The following is a 20,440-nucleotide window of genomic DNA, read 5'->3' as shown; positions in this document are numbered from 1 at the left end:
TATAACCATTCAACTAAGTTATTGAATCTAATACCAACTAAAGATATATGTTGGGTACAGATGTGACCATATATGAAATGTTACTCACATGTAAATATATTACAGAGCACATTTGCTGCACCAAAACTAAAATTCTGTCAACACTTCCATTATAAATTACATACCATTTTGCACATATTCATGCATTAGAAAATGTACTATGTTTTCCAGAGAACATCCTAGAGGCTTCACCAATTTCTAAATATCCATTTGGATCTGTGTGGTTAGTTCTTGTGATTAATCTATGTATAGTGAAGGTCTCAAATTCTTCTCTGTTCTATACAGTCGGACTTTCTGCCTATCTCCCTTTTTTTTTTCCTTTACTACACCTATCTATAATTCAATGTATAAATATTCCTTTTTTCCCCCCAAGGCCCTGGCAGTGAGTGTAATGGTACTGAATGTCATTAAGTCTACAGAATAAATGATAGGTCAGGTAAAGAAAGTTTCCGTTTATCATTCTTTTAAAAAGTTGCTCCAACTGGATCTCAAATGTACAAGAAGTAAATTGAGCCTAAGACTAGTTTTTAGCTTAGCTTAGTAAAAAACTACAGTTTTTTACTGTTTGCTAATTATGTAATCATGCTAAGAATAACAGCCTTCTTAAGAACCTTTAGAGATAACATTTGAGGAGAGTGGCACAGTCTAAATAATCACAAATGGAGCCAAACTGATTAGACACTCTTAGTATAATCACTATAACAACACCTGTGAATCCAACAACCGAAAGGGCAGCATAGCTTAATGATATTCTCAGAATGAACTACATCTGTCAGTGGTGGATTGAACAGGAAAATGTCAGTGGGAGCTAATTGAAAAGTTCTTTTTTTCTTTTTTTCCCTCAAGAAAATGGTCCTTTGTAATGCAGTTTTTAATTTTGACCAGTAGGGTGAGCTGTAGTGTGTAGCATCATCCCAGCTCTTAAAAAAATAAAAAGAAAAAGAAACAAGAAAAGAGAGAGAGGAAAAAAAAAAGCAGCCACTGTCTTCTCCTCTCCCACCCTCTAAGAAAATGCTGGGATTTTTAACCCTTCTTAGGTTTCACATAAAGGCATAACTCCTGGATGTTAATAAACTGGAGGGCTGGCAGCAACAAATACAAACCAGATAATTGTATATGTGACAACCCACACTTCATGAAGCAAATTACAGCCTGTCAGCAGTCATTCCAGCTTCACACTAACACATTCCATCTACCACTGGTATTATTCAACTGGTACTAAAATGGAACCTGCTGAGTGGGAATATTTTCAACAGTAATGAGATTTTGACATAATTCAAAATATATAAACCTAGGTATTTGGTAGTATGTGAATAAATATATTGTAAAATGAATACATTTATCATATGGCAACCAGGCAATCATAATCTGGAATTATTGGCTCATAGTTCTGTTTTCTTTGGGCCACTGTATTCTCAGTCCTTAATTCTTATTACAAAGCTATCCAACTGAATTTTCAGTATCTTTTGACATATAGGAGAAAGTTAGCTATAATAATAATAATTACATAATAGCTAGCTAAACTCTTACTGGGTACAAGCTCTGGGTCAAGGCTTTTTGTGGACTATCTCACTTAATCCTCAAAACAATCCTGAGATGTATTATTATCCCAAAGATGAAGATAAAGAAATTGAGACACAAAGATGAAATAACTTACCCAAAGTCATATAGGTGACTCATAAGTGGCAGGGCCAGGCTTTCACCCCAACTGGTTTGATTACTAAGCTCTTGTTCTAATCCACTGAACTATATAGCCTGAAAATCTGCATGTTTAATAAATCGTGATCATTACTCAAAGGCAAAGCATATTGAATGACAGCCAGTGAGTTGACTTTATGGTATATACTATCAATTAATATTTTAACTTTAGTAAAGTAAATCTATAAATTATGATTACTAGTGATAATAGTAGTAGTCACATTAGGTATGGAGAGTAGAACTGACAGACAAAACAAAATTTGGTCAATGATTTGGTCAAGAAAGAAGTGGTCCAATTCATAGTTGAAATTTATTATCGAGTAATGTAGTAATTTTTTCAAAATATCACTTTTTGGTATGAATTTCATGCTTGCAAAATTTAGAACAGCCACCTCAGGCTTAGTGAAATTAATATACTGATTTTTTTCCAGCACCTTCTGTTTGATTCTGTTGGATACTTAAATATAGCATTGACCTGGCTTGGTTAAAGAATGTGTTTCCTTTCTGGCACCATCATGCTTTAAGTCTCAGAGCAGGAAAGTCCTTTGAAAAATATATAATGCCACATAAATGTAGCAATTTTATTACTATTGGTTCATCTTGCTCTCTTGTCCCACCTTTCCTTTCTCCCAAACAACAAGTTGTAGTAGGCCTTAGCACTCGTTTACAATCCTGATGCATTTCAGGGTCTATTATGCCCCAACTGGTAAGCCAACATTACTTAAGAAACTATAAGGCTAGTTGGATTCTAATATCTTCCATTAAAGAAGAATGAGATGGCCAGGCACAGTGGCTCACACCTATAATTGCAGCACTTTGGGAGGCCGAGGCAGGTGGATCACCTGAGGTCAGGAGTTCAAGATCAGCCTGGCCAACATGGCAAAACCCCATTTCTACTAAAAATACAAAAATTAGCTGGGCATGGAGGCAGGTGCCTGTAATCCCAGCTACTCGGGAGGCTGAGGCAGAGAGAATTGCTTAAAACCCAAGAGGTAGAGGTTGCAGTGAGCCGAGATCGTGCCATTGCACTCCAGTCTGGGTGATAGAGCAAGACTCCGTCTCAAAAAAAAAAAAAAAGAAAAGAAAGAAGAAAGAAGAAAGAAGAAGAAGAAAGAAGAAAGAAGAAGAAGAAGAAGAAGAGGAAGAGGAAGAGGAAGAAGAAGAAGAAGAAGAAGAAGAAGAAGAAGAGTTGTACAGGCTACAGGTAGATATAGGAAATGTTTTTCAAAAGCCCAAGGAGTAAAAATAAAATAATACATAGTAAAGAATGGATTATGGGTAAGATTAGCAGGCCTAAACATGTGAGCCAGCTTTTAACATACTGAAGAAAGGGTAAGTTTTCTTTGTGATAACATAAACCTCCAATACCACTAAAGCTGTAATGGCAAATGGTGACAAGATTCAACCTTCCCATGCCACATCCCACTCCAAACAGGGATTCTCATTCACGTATTTGACAACATGTATGTAACATCATTATCAACAGCCAAAACCTCTCACTGTCAAGAATTCAGTGCAATATTTGGTTCCTTGGAAAAAAAGTTTCACATGAAAAAGTATCTCTTTATTTAAAAAAATTACTTTTTAATTGAGGTATCACTAACACAAGTAAAGTGCATAAATCTTAAGGGTAAGTGGTATCACTTTTTAAGTTTAGGAAAATACCTTTTAGAGATTAATCATGATCAAGAACTTTTCCAGGATGGCAAATGTGTGTTAAATTCACATCAACTGACAAGGACCGATAAGGTTCACAAGATTGGTTCTTCCACTATTTGCCTCACAGGAGTCAACAGAAACTGGAATCTTTATTTTACATGTCATATAAATCCCCTTGCCTATAGCTTAGCAGTCCCTTTCCTGTGCTAGTGATACTTAGCCATCTTCATAAACAAGTTTCTGAGAGAAGCATGTGTTGATGAGAAGCCAAATGAAAAATAAATGCTTTCTAGTAGAATTGGGTCCACCTATTACATAATTTAGCCTTAAAATATCAAGCAAATTCATTGGGTTTCAGGTCTGAAGGCTTAACCTGCTTACTCACAAAAAAGTTTTAAGAAAAAAAAAACAAAAAAGCCTGTATTCAAATGAACTACACTTTTCTCTCAATATTTTGTGTTTAGAACATGAAAATTTGTTAGAGGCACAAGTCTTGATGAACACTAATTCTTATGTAAAAATTCTATGCTCAGAAACTGTACTCCTCACCTGATTTTCTGTGTTGGTCCAGGAATAATACCTTCTAAGATAAATTATTTTAAGTTGTTTTTTTCCTCAACCAAAGTCCCCTGGGCTAATCAAATAAACTTAAAGCAATCATTAATTTTCAGTGACTTGATTTTCCTTGACATCTATGTGAAGACGAAAATCTGAAGTTCTGTGAATTTCTAAAAAGACGAAGATGGGGTAAGAAAAGGTATCATTATCAGTCACCATGAGTATTATTCAATACTAATTTGAAATTATTATTATTTTTGTTTTGTTTTTGTTTTGAGACAGGGTCTCACTCGGTCACCCAGGCCAGAGCGCAGTGGTGCAATTGCAGCTCCCTGCAGCCTTGACCTCTCAGGCTCAAGTGATCCTCCCACCTCAACCTCCAAAGTAGCTGGGACCACAGGTGCATACCACCATGCTTGGCTAATTTTTGTATCTTCTATAAAGATGGGGTCTCTCTATATTGCCCAGGCTGGTCTGGAACTCCCAGGCTCAAGAAATCAGCCTCCCTCGGCTTCCCAAAGTGCTGAGATTACAGATGTGACCCACCATGCCCGGCCATATAATTTATTTTTAAATTCACTTTTTCACTTGAGGCCAGGAGTACGAGACCAGCCTGGCCAACATGGCAAAACCCCATCTCTACTGAAAATACAAAAATTAGCCAGGCATGGTGGCACATGCCTGTAATCTGAACTACTTGGGTGGCTGAGGCACAAGAATTGGTTGAACCCATTGATGGGGGTTGCAGTGAACTGAGATCGTGCCACTGCACTCCAGCCTGGGTGACAGAGCGAGACTCTGTCTAAAAAAAAAAAAAAAAATTCACTTTTAAATGATAAGTAAACTCAACACACCTATATATACCAACGTTCTCAAACATTAAACAACAGAGAATGCTGCTATTTTATACCATCATCAGGGCCTTGCCCATTAATTAACATTTCAAAATAAATAGGCCAGGAGCAGTGGCTCATGCCTGTAATCCCAGCACTTTGGGAGACTGAGGCGGGCAAATCTCTTGAGCCCAAAATTTTGATACCAGCCTGGTAACATGGTGAGACCTTATGTCTACAAAAAATACAAAAATCAGCTGCACATGGTGGCTCATGCCTGTAGCCCCAGCTACTGCGGAGGCCACAGTGAGAAGATCACTTGATCTTGGGAGATGGAAGCTGCAGTGAGTGAGTCGAGATCAAGCCACTGCACTCCAGCCTAGGTGACAGAGCGAGATTCTGTCGCAAAAACTAAAATAAATAAATAAATAAATAAATAAATAAATAGGTAGATAGATAGATAGATGAAAACTTGAATGGGTAAGAAACTGCTAATCATGATTCTACTGAAAAATAGATGACTACCATGATGTTTTTTTGTTTGTTTTGGAAAGCTTCTTTATTAAATAAAAAAAGTTAAGTATGTCCAGAGCAAAACCTTCAAATGTTACAAGAAGGCACATAATGAAAGTTCATCTATCCTCTCTTCTCTTGATCCTTCTCTCCAGAGACAACCATTGTGAGATTTCTTAGGTGTTCTATGAATTTTTGTGTCTAATATAACAAGGGTCTCTGTGTGTGTGGCATATGTATTTTTTTCCTCTTTTTAAACAAATGGTAACATTTGTTCTGTTCTGTATCCAGCTTTTCTTCCTAACCATTTATCTTGACAATTGCTCCATATCAGCAATATAGATTTATCTCATTTTTTATTTTAACCAATTTTTAACATTAAAAAATAATACACGCACATGGTGAAAATTCAAATAGTATCAAAGAATATTCTCTCTTTCATTCATATCAATATCCCCCTCAACAGTGATTACCACTGTTAATAGATACATATGTATCCTTCCAAAAATATTCTATATACAAATAAAAACATGTGTGCTTGTGCCACACACACACAGAAACAAACTATACACGCTAGTTTGCTCAAATTACCCTTTTCATCTAACAATACTCCTTGGAGAACCTTCCATGTTATATATTACATACATATTACATATATACGTATCATTTTCTTTTAACTCTATATAGCATTCCATTAAATGGATGTATATTTATTTAACTAGTCCCCGATTGCTGGGCATTTAGGCTGTCTGTTTGCTATTCCAAACAATGCTATCATGAACATCCTTGTACATAATACATTGTGTAGGGAATACAGAAGGCAGCATTACCTGATTCCAATGATTTCTTTTACCTGCATAAAATTTAGTTTTTTTAATATCTTAATATCATCTACTACAGAACAGGAAGGACTTTTAGAAAGGACATAAAAATCTTGGGAAATGTTAACTTTAGAAAGGAAAAAAGTGAGTCTTTTTGTTAAAAAAAAAATCTTTTGGCCGGGCGTGGTGGCTCACGCCTATAATCACAGCACTTTGGGAGGCTAAGGCGGGCGGATCATGAGGTCAGGAGATCGAGACCATCCTGGCTAACACGGTGAAACCCCGTCTCTATTAAAAATACAAAAAATTAGCCGGGCATGGCGGCGGGCACCTGTAGTCCCAGCTGCTCAGGAGGCTGAGGCAGGAGAATTGCTTGAACCGAGGAGGCAGAGCTTGCAGTGAGCCAAGATCACGCCACTGCACTTCAGCCTGGGTGACAGAGCGAGACACCGTCACCAAAAAAAAAAAAAAAAAAAAAAAAAAAAATCTTTGATAGTCATTGCAAAACAACTGCTGCATTAATTTTAAAATGCATTATTCTGCCCTTTTAAGAAATTCATTATTCCACTAAAAAAAACACCCTACCAGTAGATGTATAGGAAGTAAAATATTTGAAAAGGTATCAAAATTAGTAATTAACTTCAAAAACAGTTTGTGTGGGTGTCCACTTGCTGCAGATTAATTTGTATAAAATGTAGCAAATAAGAAAAAGGGGGAAAATGCTTGAAGGAAGTCAAGCCACAAAAGCAGCTGTCAAGACTGTTGATGTTAAAAGGTTGAGTCAAAGCCAAAGGCAGGAGTATTCAGCCTGGGTTCATTTCCTCCTTATTAAATCCCCAAAAGACATGAAAAACATGCTGGAATATTTCCTTTTTTAAAAAGTAGTATAGGTTGAGATAGTCTAGGTTCAAAACCAATGCTTGTGTTTATAAAATATCAGCATTCCAGGAATAGTGGTGGAAAGATACTTAACAATAAATTATAAATATTGTAAATTTAGACTTTTTCTTATATTTGCAAACACATCATAAATTTGGGCTGTGTTTCTTTGTATAAATCCTACTTATGACTGTGCTAAAACCTTTTGGCATGAATGCAAAGAGTATTTTCATAAATAAAATTTAGTAAAATCACTGTACACTCCATTAATTCAAAAACACTTCTCTTCAACTTCAAAGGAAATTTCCTTCCTCTTTTTTTTTAAAGTGTAAAGATGGTGTTTCTTTGCTGCTTTAATGTTTTGCTTCTTGTAGTTGTCATAACTACATGCTCCAAGTATGTGACCATAAGGGACAAGAAGTTAAGCAACATTTGTGCTTCCATTCAACATGTCTCAGACACCATATAGCAAAAAGCTTGTAAATCTAGCCTCTGAAGTGGCTACCACCAATAAAAATGCTCTCTATAAATACAAACCTTACAAATATATACATGGTGAGTTTCATGGCACTACACCAGGGTTCAGCTATAATGAATGAATGAATTTTATGAAAAGATACGTGAAAATTTTATTATAAAGGTTTTATACATGTATGTACTTGCCTCGCCCTACTTTGAGACATAATAATACTTGTTACCACTTTAGTAAGTGCCTACCATGTGGCAAGCACTCCTCATGAGTTATCATCTCATTAAAACTCATTACAACTCATAGTAACTGTGAAGTAGACATTATTAGTGAGGTTTTACACATGAGGAAACTGAAGCTTCGAGAAGTGATGTAATTTGCCGTAGCTAACAAAGTTTCTAAGTAGAGGAGCTGGGATTCTAATTCAGGTATGATTTCAAAGCTTAGGCTCTTTCTATCATAAAACATTAACTTGAACAACAATTTAAAAAATCAGTTCACTATTCTATGTACTTTATATCCAGATGCATAAAGCAATATATGCATTAATATACTAGGTCTCATGACAGAGATAAAAGAATAATGTTACATTTTTAATCAATCTCAACCTTTTTCTTTTACCTTTACATTATGGAGAAGTTTAAACATATATAAAAGTAGACAAAACAATGTAATAAATTCCCATATATACATCATCCAGCTTCAACAAGTGTCAACTTATGGTTGATCTCGTCTCATCTATACTTACCCTGTTTCTTTCTCCTCTCCCATACTATTTGTCAAACATTATATATTTAAATATCATAGCACACCTCTCTCTGAAATAAAGAACTATTTTTTAAAAAATTAACCATAATACCACTGCCACACCTAAAAAAATCCAGTAGTTTCCTAATAACATAAAATAACCAGTCAGTGTTCAAATTTCTAATTCTCCCATAGACGTCATTTTTTAGTAGTTTGCTTGACTCAGAATGCACAAAGTTTATACATTCATTGGTAAACCTCTTAAATCTCTTAATTTACAGTTAACATGGCTTTATAATTTCCTTATTCACTTAGCACTATTTGTTTTTGCCAGGCTATATTTTTATTTGTTTATTTCTTTGTTTGTGTGTTTTGGGACAAGGTCTCGCTCGGTCTCCTAGGCTGAAGTGCAGTGGCGCGATCTCGGCTCACTGCAGTCTCAACCTGCCAGGCTTGAGTGATCCTCCCACCTCAGCCTCCCAAGCAGCTAGGACCACAGGCTTGTGCCACCATGCCCAGCTAATTGTTTTTCTGTAGACGCAGGGTCTCACCATGTTGCCCAGACTGATCTCAAACTCCTGGGTTCAAGCGATCTACCTGCCCTCAGCCTCCCAAAGTGCTGGGACTACAGGCATGAGCCACTGTGCCTGGCCTGCCAGGCTGTATTATTAGGCATCGATTTACTTTGACGTGAATATAGGCTTGCCATTTCAAAATGAGATTTTTTAAGCTTCACAAAGTAGAATTTTTTCATAATGAAATATACTGAATAATTTTCTCAGAAACCTTTTACACCACTCATAGAGATACTCAAAGAATCAAGTTGGCAAGAGATTCCACTGGCCCATGTTTACCACTACCACAAATGTAACGTGAGTGACCACTGGATTCAAAAAAAGATATTATTCTATATAATATTCCCATGGTCTTCCCTAGATTTTTATTTAAATATTATGTCATTTGTTTTAGATTCTGGGCCTATGGTGGGAAATTCAATCTAATATTCATGAAGTTTTTTTATAGCAAATAAATTTTGAATTATAAACATTATACCTTATAATCAAATTTTTGATTAAAACTGTCACTAACTCATTTTATAAAAGGGGAAACTGAAGCAAAATGAAAGAAATCAGTTTGCTCAATAACTTCAAGTGATATTACCATCAAATCTAAGGGCAAAATTAATATTGCCTTATCGATATCACCTTTTAGATATTGATTACTGAAATTATAAAAATTCCATGGCAAAAACTCCACTGGCTTTTCTTTGTAACTTTAAGTAAAAAATTAAGTAGAAAATTTTTTTGAGTAAGCAGGACATGAATTACTAAAGCAATATTATGTCTTATTGTCAAGTAAAAATAAAAAGCCTCTTTCATGTTCTCCAATTATGTTTAAGCTCATTAAAAGTGCCCTTCCATTTATATCCCCTCTACATTAAAGTAATATATTCCTTGGATCATGTTTTACTTCCCGTTTCCTTTTTAAAATAAATATCATTCAGGAAGTTGACAGTGGACCAATAAAAAAAGTAGGTGGAAATGTGAGAGAAAGAATTACCACTAATGTACCATTATGATAAATAGAAACTACTGGCTTTTTTTTTTTTCCACTATGTCCAGGTACTAAGCTAGATGCTTACACATATTACTACTAATCTTCAACAATCTTGCAATGAGACAGTGAAAAACAGTCACGAAGAGTATGGGCTCTCGACCTCTGGAGATAATGGGCTCTAGAATCCATACAGGGTTTCTTATTGGGGTGATGAAACGTTCTGAAATTAGACAGTGGTGATGGTTGCACAACTTGTACTGTACCATATTATACTATAGTATACTATAGTATACTATACTATACTGTACACCACTAACTTGTACCTTTTAAATGGGTAAATTTTATGGTATGTGAATTATATCTTGATAAGGCTGCCTTTTTTTTTTTTTTTTTTGAGACAGAGTTTTGCTCATGTTGCCCAGGCTTGAGTGCAATGACACAATCTCGGCTCACTGCAACCTCCATCTCCCAGGTTCAAGCGATTCTCCTGCCTCAGCCTCCCAAGTGGCTGGGACTACAGGCATGCACCACCACTCCCAGCTAATTTTTTGTATTTAGTAGAGACGGGGTTTCACCATGTTGGTCAGGCTGGTCTCGAACTCCTGACCTCAGGTGATCCACCTGCCTGCTTCAGCCTCCCAAAGTACTGGGATTACAGGCATGAGCCACCGCTCCCGGCCAAGGCTGCTATTTTTAAAATGTGTGCTACTAAAAGGATATACAAATAATGGATCTTTTATAATTAAAGACTATTTTCCTTCCAGGCACCAGACCTGGTTTAGTTCAAATATCTTGAAGAACTCAAGTGTGTATTTAGGCAGATGCAGAATTAATAAAATTCATCCCATCATCTTCTTGTACAGAGGGTCCTGTCACAGATAAAAATGCTCAGAAAGTTTGGGGCCAGCATTTCTGTTCTTTCTCACTCCCATCCCAACACCACCCAATTTTCCAGGGCTTTTAAGATTCTTCTGCTAGTTGTTCCCTTTCTTACATATTTCTAATCTTTTCATAATCTTAAATTGTCCTGTTGTACCTTATCTAAACCAGTTACTGCTCCTACCCATCCCACCAGCTACTGAAGCACATAATCAGCTAAGGTCTGATCAAAAGGGCAAGGTAAAAGATACCCTCTCACTAACTCCCCCTACCCCTGAAAATATCTGTGAGAAGGCATGAGACTGGGGGCTAGGGCATGAGTTTTTCTATGTCATCTTTCCTTACATTTACTTCCAAATGCACTAAGATTTTGCCACATATATTTAATCGTTGTCAAGAAGCAAATACAGTTTTCTGTTCTAAATAAACTATTTTCACTTGTCTCCTTGGCTGCTCTACCTCTGTCCTCTCTCCAAGAGAGAAAGGATGGGTAGAAGCTGCTTTATGTTGAAAGATGACTGCAATGCCAGCATTTCAAGAATCTGGTAAGATGTACTCTTTGTCTTTTTTAGTCCAATATAGTCTCTTGTGTTAAGCTCCAAAATTATTTTCTCTTCTCAACGTATTCCTATACCACATCTCTGACACTAACTCTTTATTTCTCCTTTACGTAATTAATTCTACCGTCACAGTTCCATTCATTTCTGCCAGTTCACAATCATGTGCTTCCCCCTGTGGATTTTGGTAAACATCTGTTAAACCCTGAATTATAGGGCCATCTCCTGAATAGTGCAATTCACATTTTGCAAAGCAAACTGCTACATTATTACATAAAATTATACACTGCTCAATCTATGTTTTCAGCTATAAATGCTTTAGGACAGTGAGATATATAGTAACAGCACATCACATTACGTAAAATAGTGTAAGTGCTCCAACTTTAACTTACAAGAGTCAAGAAGCTTTGAAAATATATGGTTTTTATTTCTTAAAGATGGCTTTAAAATAAAGCTTTATAAAAAACTTGAAATACACTAAAGGTATGAGCCAGAAAAATAAAAATTTTAATAAAACTATTATAATCACTCACAATTTTAATTTATTTAAGGTATTACTATTCACTGAGGTTGGATACAGTGACAACATTAAGAGAATAAAAAGTACTTAAAAAGTTTACAATTGGTTAAGAAAGTTATAGAGCAAAATAGTTTATAAAGCTATTTATAAGTTTGATCTAAAACTCTGTGATTATCTGAGAAAATAAAGCCCCTCCATTTACAAGAAATTAAGATAATATTCAGGTTGATGATTCTGACATTCTCAACCAGAGTACTAAAAAGAAGGAAGGCAAATACTTTAAAAGATATCCCCTCAAACTGTTTGAATTCAGAAAAAAAATTTCAATTCTGAACCTTTTAAAAATGTGTTTTAATCCTGGCCTTTTTCTTTTTTTAATTTTGCACACAGCTGTCTGTAGTACTTTTTAGAATCATGCCAGATGCTGGGTTCATCAAGCAAAAGCAGGAAAACAATGGTTTGAAAGCAATTAGAAGCACTGAGGCTGCAGCGAGGCTCATATTAAAATGTGATAACACTGTTCTAGTGGGAATTTTAACACTGCTCCATTTCTGACATTTCTCTGCTGCCAGACAGGCAGGCTGTGTGGAAGGGCACTGTGATCGAGGAGGTAACATACTGGAATTTATTTCTGGAGCAAATGAAGGATTAGCTGAGTTGGAACCCTCCCAAGGTTTTTATTATGGATTCGGCTACCATTTTATTTGAATGCTACTGGATCCTGTTGGCACCTAACAAAGCTCAAGGAATTAAAGCATATTATAGCCTTGGTTTTATAAAATAATCTAGCAACAATCCACTTAGAAGGAGGAAGCATAGAGCTTCTTGTTGCTAAAAAGCAGGGCAGGGGGGCGCAGCAGGGTGAAGGTTAATTAAACACTCCACTAACTTTCCTTGGAAATGGTTAATGCCACTCTGTGAAGAAGCTTGTAGAGAAGAGACAGGAATAAACAATCCCATTTACACATTTTTAGCATAAAACCGTACGTGGTCAAAGAGGACTCACCTTGGGGCTGAAAATCCCAATAGTACCTGAAATACAAGGGGAAAAAAAAGGGAATAAGTCAAACTTATATTTCTCAATTTTGGTTGGCCTACCATAGCTATAGCACCTGGTTCAAAAAGCTTGCTAAAGTCTATAACCAGCCAAAGTCACTACTAATTTTGAGAAAAACAAAAGGTTATCCCTGAGATTTGAAAGAGTCTCAATGGCTTAAAAGATGCATTTAATTCACTGAAATTCCTCAGGTAATTTTGACTTTAGAGCTGGAAAGGTCCTAAAAGGGAACCTAGCGGTGGCCTGGGGTTTCTCATCAAGAGCTCTACAGGCTTTCAGCAGGATGGTTCTTTGTTGTGACAATCTGGCCTGTGTATTACAGGACCATTACCATCACTGGTCCTAGGTACCAAATACCAGAGGCATTCCTAGTTGTTATAACAGTCAAACCCCACCACCAACACCAACACATCTCAAATGCCTCTGAAGCCTAATTTTTTTTTTTCTCTGTTACCCAGGCTGGAGTACAGTGACACAATCATAGCTCACTGCAGCCTCGAACTCCTGGGCTTTGCCTTTTAAACCTAAATTCTTAATTTTACAAGTGAAACATGGGCTGGGTGTGGTGGCTCATGCCTGTAACCCCAGCACTTTGGGAGGCCAAAGCAGGCAGATCACGAGGTCAGGAGTTCAAGACCAGTCTGACCAACATGGTGAAACCCCATCTCTACTAAAAATACAAAAAATAGCTGGGCATGGTGGCGTGTGCCTGTAATCCCAGCTACTCAGGAGGCTGAGGCAGGAGAATCGCTTGAACCCAGGAGGCGGAGGTTGCAGTGAGCCAAGATCGTGCCATTGCACTCCAGCCTGGGTGACAGAGCGAGACTCCATCTCAACAAAACAAAACAAACAACAACAACAATAAGTGAAACATGAACAATTGACTTAAGGATGTCTAACGTTTTAGTGCAATTGACTTAAGGTTGTCTAACATTTTAGTGTCTGAGCCAAGAATGGGGCTCTTGCAGTTCATTGTACCATCCTATCTCCTCTATTATTTTGGGAAATAATTGGCAAAACTGACAACCCTTGAAGTCTTTTATTTATCTAATTTTTTTTTTCTGAGACTGGGTCTTGTTCTATCACCCAAGCTGGAATGCAATGGCATGAACATCACTCACTGTAGCCTTGACCTGCTGGGCTCAAGGGATCCTCCTACCTCACCCTCCCATGTAGCTGGGGCCACAGGCACACGCCACCACACCTACATGCTTACACACATTACTACTAATTCTCAACAACCTTGCAATGAGACAGTGAAAAACAGTTACTGTTTTTTTGTTTTGTTTTTTGTTTTTTTGTATCGATGGGGTCTCACTTTGTTGCCCAGGCTGGGGCTTAAGCAATCCTCCCACTTCAGCATCCCAAAGTGTTGGGATTGCAGGGATGAGCCACTGCATCCAGCAACCCTTGAAGTCTTAAACTAACAAAATAGCAGTGGTGGAAAGGATCATTTGTAAGTCACTTATTTGGAAACTAAATTGCATTTCTTTCCCCACAAAAACAATGTTATATGTGATGGTTATCCAAGAAAGACTACTGTATTTTGGATCCCATTTCCTCCTGCCTTCACAGGAACTTTACATTATTCTTTATCAATTTTTCTCTTGTCTGTATTCAACCTCTTCCTCTCAGTTTGGCCCTTTCCATCAGCATTTATGCTCATATAAAAATAAAGCAAATCCTCCCTCACCCCTTCACATCCCTCCACCTGCTGTCCTGTTTCCCGTCACGTCACAGTGACGTTTTCAAAAGCACTGTCTACACTTGGCTCATTTTATTCCTTCACTGTCCACTCACTCAACATCCTCCAGTTAGGCTCAGAGCCATTGCACATTAACTCTTGCTATAGACATAATAACCTTCACGCCACCAAATATAAGGGATGCTTTTCTATCCTCATTTTGACCTCTCAGGAGTGTATATGTGTGTCGGAGCTTTTTTTTTTTTTTTAACCTAGGGAAGAAGTCCACAGTTTTTTATAGAATTCTTTTGCAGGGGTGCCCAAGGGAGAGAATACAGTCATGGGTTCTTAGTTTCTGTTTCTGGTGAGCCACTAAAGCCTCTTCCTCATCCCTCTTTTCCACTTATCACTAGAGGTAGAAACTAAAAATCATGGCTTCACCCTGCTAAAAGCCTAAAACAAAAACAAAAGAAAAACAAGAACAAAATAAGGCAGGTTGGACAAGCTTGCAGTTTAAAGGGTTCATAAACCCCCCAAAAAGATGCAGAAAAGGTGATAGGTGATATGGTGTGTCTTCTAGTACATACATTACTAAAATTAGGCTTAGCTTCTTCAGGGAAGAGTATCAGCCCAGTGAGTATATTGGTTATTTCTTTAGTGTGTGGCAAATTTTCAGAAAATAAAGACAGAAGAGGTCAGTGGAGAATAAGTATGTTGCCATAATTCACAGTTTAATTTGGGGAACATTATCAGACATAAGAAAGTGGAGAAGAAACCTGACAATTTGTCCTTCCTTGTTCCTTTCCTTTTCCAGAAGAGTTTCTGGGCTGGCAATCAGGTGAAGAGAAATGTAAGATACTTGGGTTAGAGGGTGAGGAAATTCCAGGACAGCTTTGACATCTGCAGTAGCAAAGGGAAGAGGAAGGGGCAGAGGACGGGGTGGGAAGTGGAACGCTTCAAAACCTGGGAAGAAGGAGTGTCCATATCAATGCAGGGACATATGTAAGCTGAAACTGGCTGAAACTTAAATACGTTGTGAATAATAGTATGATGGGTCAATCTCCACCTAGCAGACAGTGCACCTGTACCTGGCCACCACGAACAATTTTCCATAAAACTCCTTTCTGTAAAACATAGCTAATCAAGCAAATCATCAAATGGCTGAGGAATTTTCCATCTACTCTTGCTATTTTCCATCTTCTCTTGAGGCACTTCCCTAACCCCCAATTCCTACCATTACCCAACTTCTAATTTAATATAAATAGAAATTAGGGTTCGAGTATGTGCATACATGTATGTGCACCTGTGTACGTACACTCTCTCTCTTCTTTCCAAAATATTGATGATGGCAACAGCAGGAACTGTGCTGTTGCTCTCATTTATTGGCGCAGAAAAACCCTAGTCATGCAGTGGCAGTTAAAAGGTGCTCTAGGTAAATTGTTAAATAGGCAAAGTATGTTATTGATGATCTCAGCCACTTCTGTGCCTCCCTGTCCCATGATGCCCACTCCAACTAACACACATTTTCAGTCCTTTTCTCTACCTACTTTAAAGTGCCCTGGCTTCCTGGTTTCTCTTGTCAGTTGAGAAGAAATATGATCTTATAAGTCATATATACTAAGAGTATTGCTTCTGCCAATAGTAGTTATACCTTAAGAATTCAACAGTATCAAATAAAGTAGTAGGTCCATCTAGTTGATGTTAAATAGCAGAACCTGCTTTATTCCTGGTAATACTATAATTATTTCTGTCAAACTTTCAATTATAAGATGAATAAGTTCTGAGGATCTAATGTACAGTATGGTGACTATAGTTAATAATACTGTATTACATACTTGAAATTTGGTAAGAGAGTAGATTTTAAGCATTCTCACCAAAAAAAAAGGTAACCATGTAAGCCATGTAAGGTGATGAATGTATTAATTAGTATGACTATGGTAATCCTTTCACCATGTGTATGTTTGCGTATATGTATATGTGTGTATATATATATCCATATGTATATAGATATATATCCATATACATATGGATATATATCCATATATATCCATATACATATGGATGTATATCCATATATATAATCATACTGTACATTTTAAATATATTCCGCTGCATTTGTCAATTTAAAAAAATTTGAGGTCAGGTGTGGTGGCTCACACCTGTAATCCCAGCACTTTGGGAGGCCAAGGCAGGAGGATTGCCCAAGCCCAGGAGTTCAAGACCAGCTTGGGAAACATGGCGAAACTCCATCTCTACAAAAGGTACAAAAATCAGCCAGGCGTGGTGGCACATGCTAGTCCTAGCTACTCGGGAGGCTGAGGTGGGAGGATCGCTTGAACCCATGATGTTGAGGTTGAAGTTAGCTGTGATCATGCCACTGGACTCCAGCTTGGGTAACAGAACGAGATCCTGTCTCAAAAAAAAAAAAAGAGAGAAAATTCTGACAATAAAAATTATATGTAGAACTTGATGTGGAACAGTATGAAGTGGAATGTTAGTTCCCTTCTTTTTCAGAAGGTATTTTGCTATCCTACCTTTTCTCCCTGTCTTCTTTCTCTAAATATTATTTATGGATTAACCCTACAGGGAGTTTGTTTTTTAAAAAAGCCACACCTCTATTCGAAAGCTCACAAAGAACACTTCTAAAAGGAAAGCCCAAAAGGTGAGCAATCGCATCCCTCACTGGAGGGTACCACAGATTAGTCCCTGCTGGACACCTTTAAGATCTTGGTCTTGTCTTGTTAAAGATATCCCATGGGTGGCCTTCATCATGTTCTCTAGAAATATAATTCCACAGTCCCTCTCCCTCGCCCTCGCCCTCGCCCTCGCCCCTTTCTTCGGTCTCCCTCTCCTTCTTTTTTCGGTCTCCCTCTGTTGCCGAAGCTGGACTGTGCTGCCGTGATCGTGATCTCGGCTCGCTGCAACCTCCCTGCCTCAGGCTCCTGTGACTCTCCTGCCTCGGCCTGCCCAGTGCCTGGGATTGCAGGCGCGCGCCGCCACGCCTGAATGGTTTTTGTATTTTTGGTGGAGACGGGGTTTCGCCGTGTTGACTGGGCTGGTCTCCAGCTCCTGGCCTCGAGTGATCTGCCTGCCTCGGCCTCCCGAGGTGCTGGGATTGCAGACGGAGTCTCGCTCACTCAGTGCTCAATGGTGCTCAGGCTGGAGTGCAGTGGTGTGATCTCGGCTCGCTACAACCTCCACCTACCAGCCTCCTGCCTTGGCCTCTTAAAGTGCTAAGATTACAGCCTCTGCCCCGCCGCCACCCCGTCTAGGAAGTGAGGAGCATCTCTGCCTGGCCGCCCATCGTCTGGGATGTGAGGAGCCCCTCTGCCCGGCCGCCCTATCTGGGAAGTGAGGAGCGCCTCTGCCCGGCCGCCCATCATCTGGGATGTGAGGAGCGCCTCTGCCCGGCTGCCACCCCGTCTGGGATGTGAGGAGCCCCTCTGCCCGGCCGCCCCATCTGGGAAGTGAGGAGCGCCTCTGCCCGGCCGCCATCCCCTATAGGAAGTGAGGAACGTCTCTGCCCGGCCGCCCATCGTCTGGGATGTGAGGAGCTCCTCTGCCCGGCTGCCCCGTCTGGGAAGTGAGGAGCGCCTCTGCCCAGTCCCCCAACGTCTGGGAAGTGAGGAGCGCCTCTGCCCGGCTGCCCCGTCTGGGAGGTGAGGAGTGCCTCTGCCCGGCCGCCACCCCGTCTGGGAGGAAGTGAGGAGCGCCTCTGCCCGGCTGCCCCATCTGGGAAGTGAGGAGCGCCTCTACCCGGCCGCCCCGTCTGGGAGGTGAGGAGTGCCTCTGTCCGGCCACCACCCTGTATGGGAGGAAGTGAGGAGCACCTCTGCCCGGCTGCCTCGTCTGGGAGATGAGGAGCACCTCTACCCGGCCGCCCCGTCTGGGAGGTGAGGAGCGCCTCTGCCTGGCCGCCACCCCGTCTGGGAGGAAGTGAGGCGCGCCTCTGCCCGGCCGCCCCGTCTGGGAAGTGAGGAGCGCCTCTGCCCGGCCACCCCGTCTGGGAAGCGAGGAGCACCTCTGCCTGGCCGCCACCCCGTCTGGGAGGAAGAGAGGAGCGCCTCTGCCTGGCTGCCCCATCTGGGAAGTGAGGAGCGCCTCTGCCCGGCCACCCCGTCTGGGAGGTGAGGAGCGCCTCTGCCTGGCCGCCACCCCGTCTGGAAGGAAGTGAGGAGCGCCTCTGCCTGGCTGCCCCATCTGGGAAGTGAGGAGCGCCTCTGCCCGGCCGCCACCCCGTCTGGGAAGTGAGGAGCGCCTCTGCCCGGTCGCTCCGTCTGAGAGGTGAGGAGCGCCTCTGCCAGGCCGCCCAGTCTGGGAATTGAGGAGTGCCTCTGCCCGGCCGCCCCGTCTGGGAGGTGAGGAGCACCTCTGCCTGGCTGCCACCCCGTCTGGGAGGAAGTGAGGAGTGTCTCTGCCCGGCCGCCCCGTCTGGGAAGTGAGGAGCGCCTCGGCCCGGCCGCCCCGTCTGGGAGGTGAGGAGCGCCTCTGCCCGGTCGCCCCCTCTGGGAAGTGAGGAGCGCCTCTGCCTGGCCGCCCCCTCTGGGAGGTGAGGAGCGCCTCTGCCTGGCTGCCACCCCGTCTGGGAGGAAGTGAGGAGCGTCTCTGCCCGGCCGCCCCGTCTGGGAAGTGAGGAGCGCCTCTGCCCGGCTGCCCCGTCTGGGAAGTGAGGAGCGCCTCTGCCCGGCCGCCCCGTCTGGGAAGTGAGGAGCGCCTCTGCCCAGCCGCCCCGTCTGGGAGGTGAGGAGCGCCTCTGCCCGGTCGCCCCCTCTGGGAAGTGAGGAGCGCCTCTGCCTGGCCGCCCCGTCTGGGAGGTGAGGAGCACCTCTGCCTGGCTGCCACCCCGTCTGGGAGGAAGTGAGGAGCGTCTCTGCCCGGCCGCCCCGTCTGGGAAGTGAGGAGCGCCTCTGCCCGGCCGCCCCGTCTGGGAAGTGAGGAGCGCCTCTGCCCGGCCGCCCCGTCTGGGAGGTGAGGAGCGCCTCTGCCCGGCCGCCCCGTCTGGGAGGTGAGGAGCGCCTCTGCCCGGTCGCCCCCTCTGGGAAGTGAGGAGCGCCTCTGCCTGGCCGCCCCGTCTGGGAGGTGAGGAGCGCCTCTGCCTGGCTGCCACCCCGTCTGGGAGGAAGTGAGGAGTGTCTCTGCCCGGCCGCCCCGTCTGGGAGGTGAGGAGCGCCTCTGCCTGGCTGCCACCCCGTCTGGGAGGAAGTGAGGAGCATCTCTGCCCGGCCGCCCCGTCTGGGAAGTGAGGAGCGCCTCTGCCCGGCCGCCCCGTCTGGGAGGTGAGGAGCGCCTCTGCCCGGTCGCCCCCTCTGGGAAGTGAGGAGCGCCTCTGCCTGGCCGCCCCGTCTGGGAGGTGAGGAGCGCCTCTGCCTGGCTGCCACCCCGTCTGGGAGGAAGTGAGGAGCGCCTCTGCCCGGCCGCCCCGTCTGGGAAGTGAGGAGCGCCTCTGCCCGGCCGCCCCGTCTGGGAGGTGAGGAGCGCCTCTGCCCAGCCGCCTGGTCTGGGAAGTGAGGAGCGCCTCTGCCCAGCCGCCCTGTCTGGGAGGTGTACCCAACAGCTCCGAAGAGACAGCGACCATCGGGAGCGGGCCATGAGGACGATGGTGGTTTTGATGAAAAGAAGGTGGGGAAGTGTGGGGAAAGGAAGGAGAGATCAGATTGTTGCTGTGTCTGTGTAGAAAGAGGTGGGCATAGGAGACTCCATTTTGTTCTGACTAGGAGAAATTCTTCTGCCTTGGGATGCTGTTGATCTATGGCCTTTCCCCCAGCCCCGTGCTCTCTGAAACATGTGCTGTGTCAACTCAGGGTTAAATGGATAAAGGGCGGTGCAAGATGTGCTTTGTTAAACAGATACTTGAAGGCAGCATGCTCTTCAAGAGTCATCACCACTCCCTAATCTCAAGTACCCAGGGGCACAAACACTGCAGAAGGCCACAGGGACCTCTGCCTAGGAAAACCAGAGACCTTTGTTCAT

The 20,440-nt window shown here is 41.9% G+C and overlaps 1 protein-coding gene across 6 annotated transcripts in view; it reads right to left on the bottom strand.

Annotated features, from left to right (window-relative positions):
- The window catches only part of SKAP1 (src kinase associated phosphoprotein 1), a 307,330-nt gene that overhangs the window by 218,874 nt on the left and 68,016 nt on the right, over positions 1-20,440 (bottom strand). For 5 of the 6 annotated variants that reach the window (XM_054456001.2, XM_054456000.2, XM_054456002.2 and 2 more), the window contains one exon: positions 12,736-12,761. The exons of the other annotated variant lie outside the window; for it this stretch is intronic. In XM_054456001.2, the coding sequence (XP_054311976.1) occupies positions 12,736-12,761 (26 nt within the window). The remainder of the gene's footprint in view (positions 1-12,735; positions 12,762-20,440) is intronic. 6 annotated transcript variants of the gene reach the window in all.

The sequence above is a fragment of the Pongo pygmaeus genome, chromosome 19 (assembly GCF_028885625.2).
Source record: "Pongo pygmaeus isolate AG05252 chromosome 19, NHGRI_mPonPyg2-v2.0_pri, whole genome shotgun sequence".
Lineage (NCBI taxonomy): Eukaryota > Metazoa > Chordata > Mammalia > Primates > Hominidae > Pongo > Pongo pygmaeus.
This window is presented reverse-complemented; position numbering and strand designations above follow the sequence as displayed.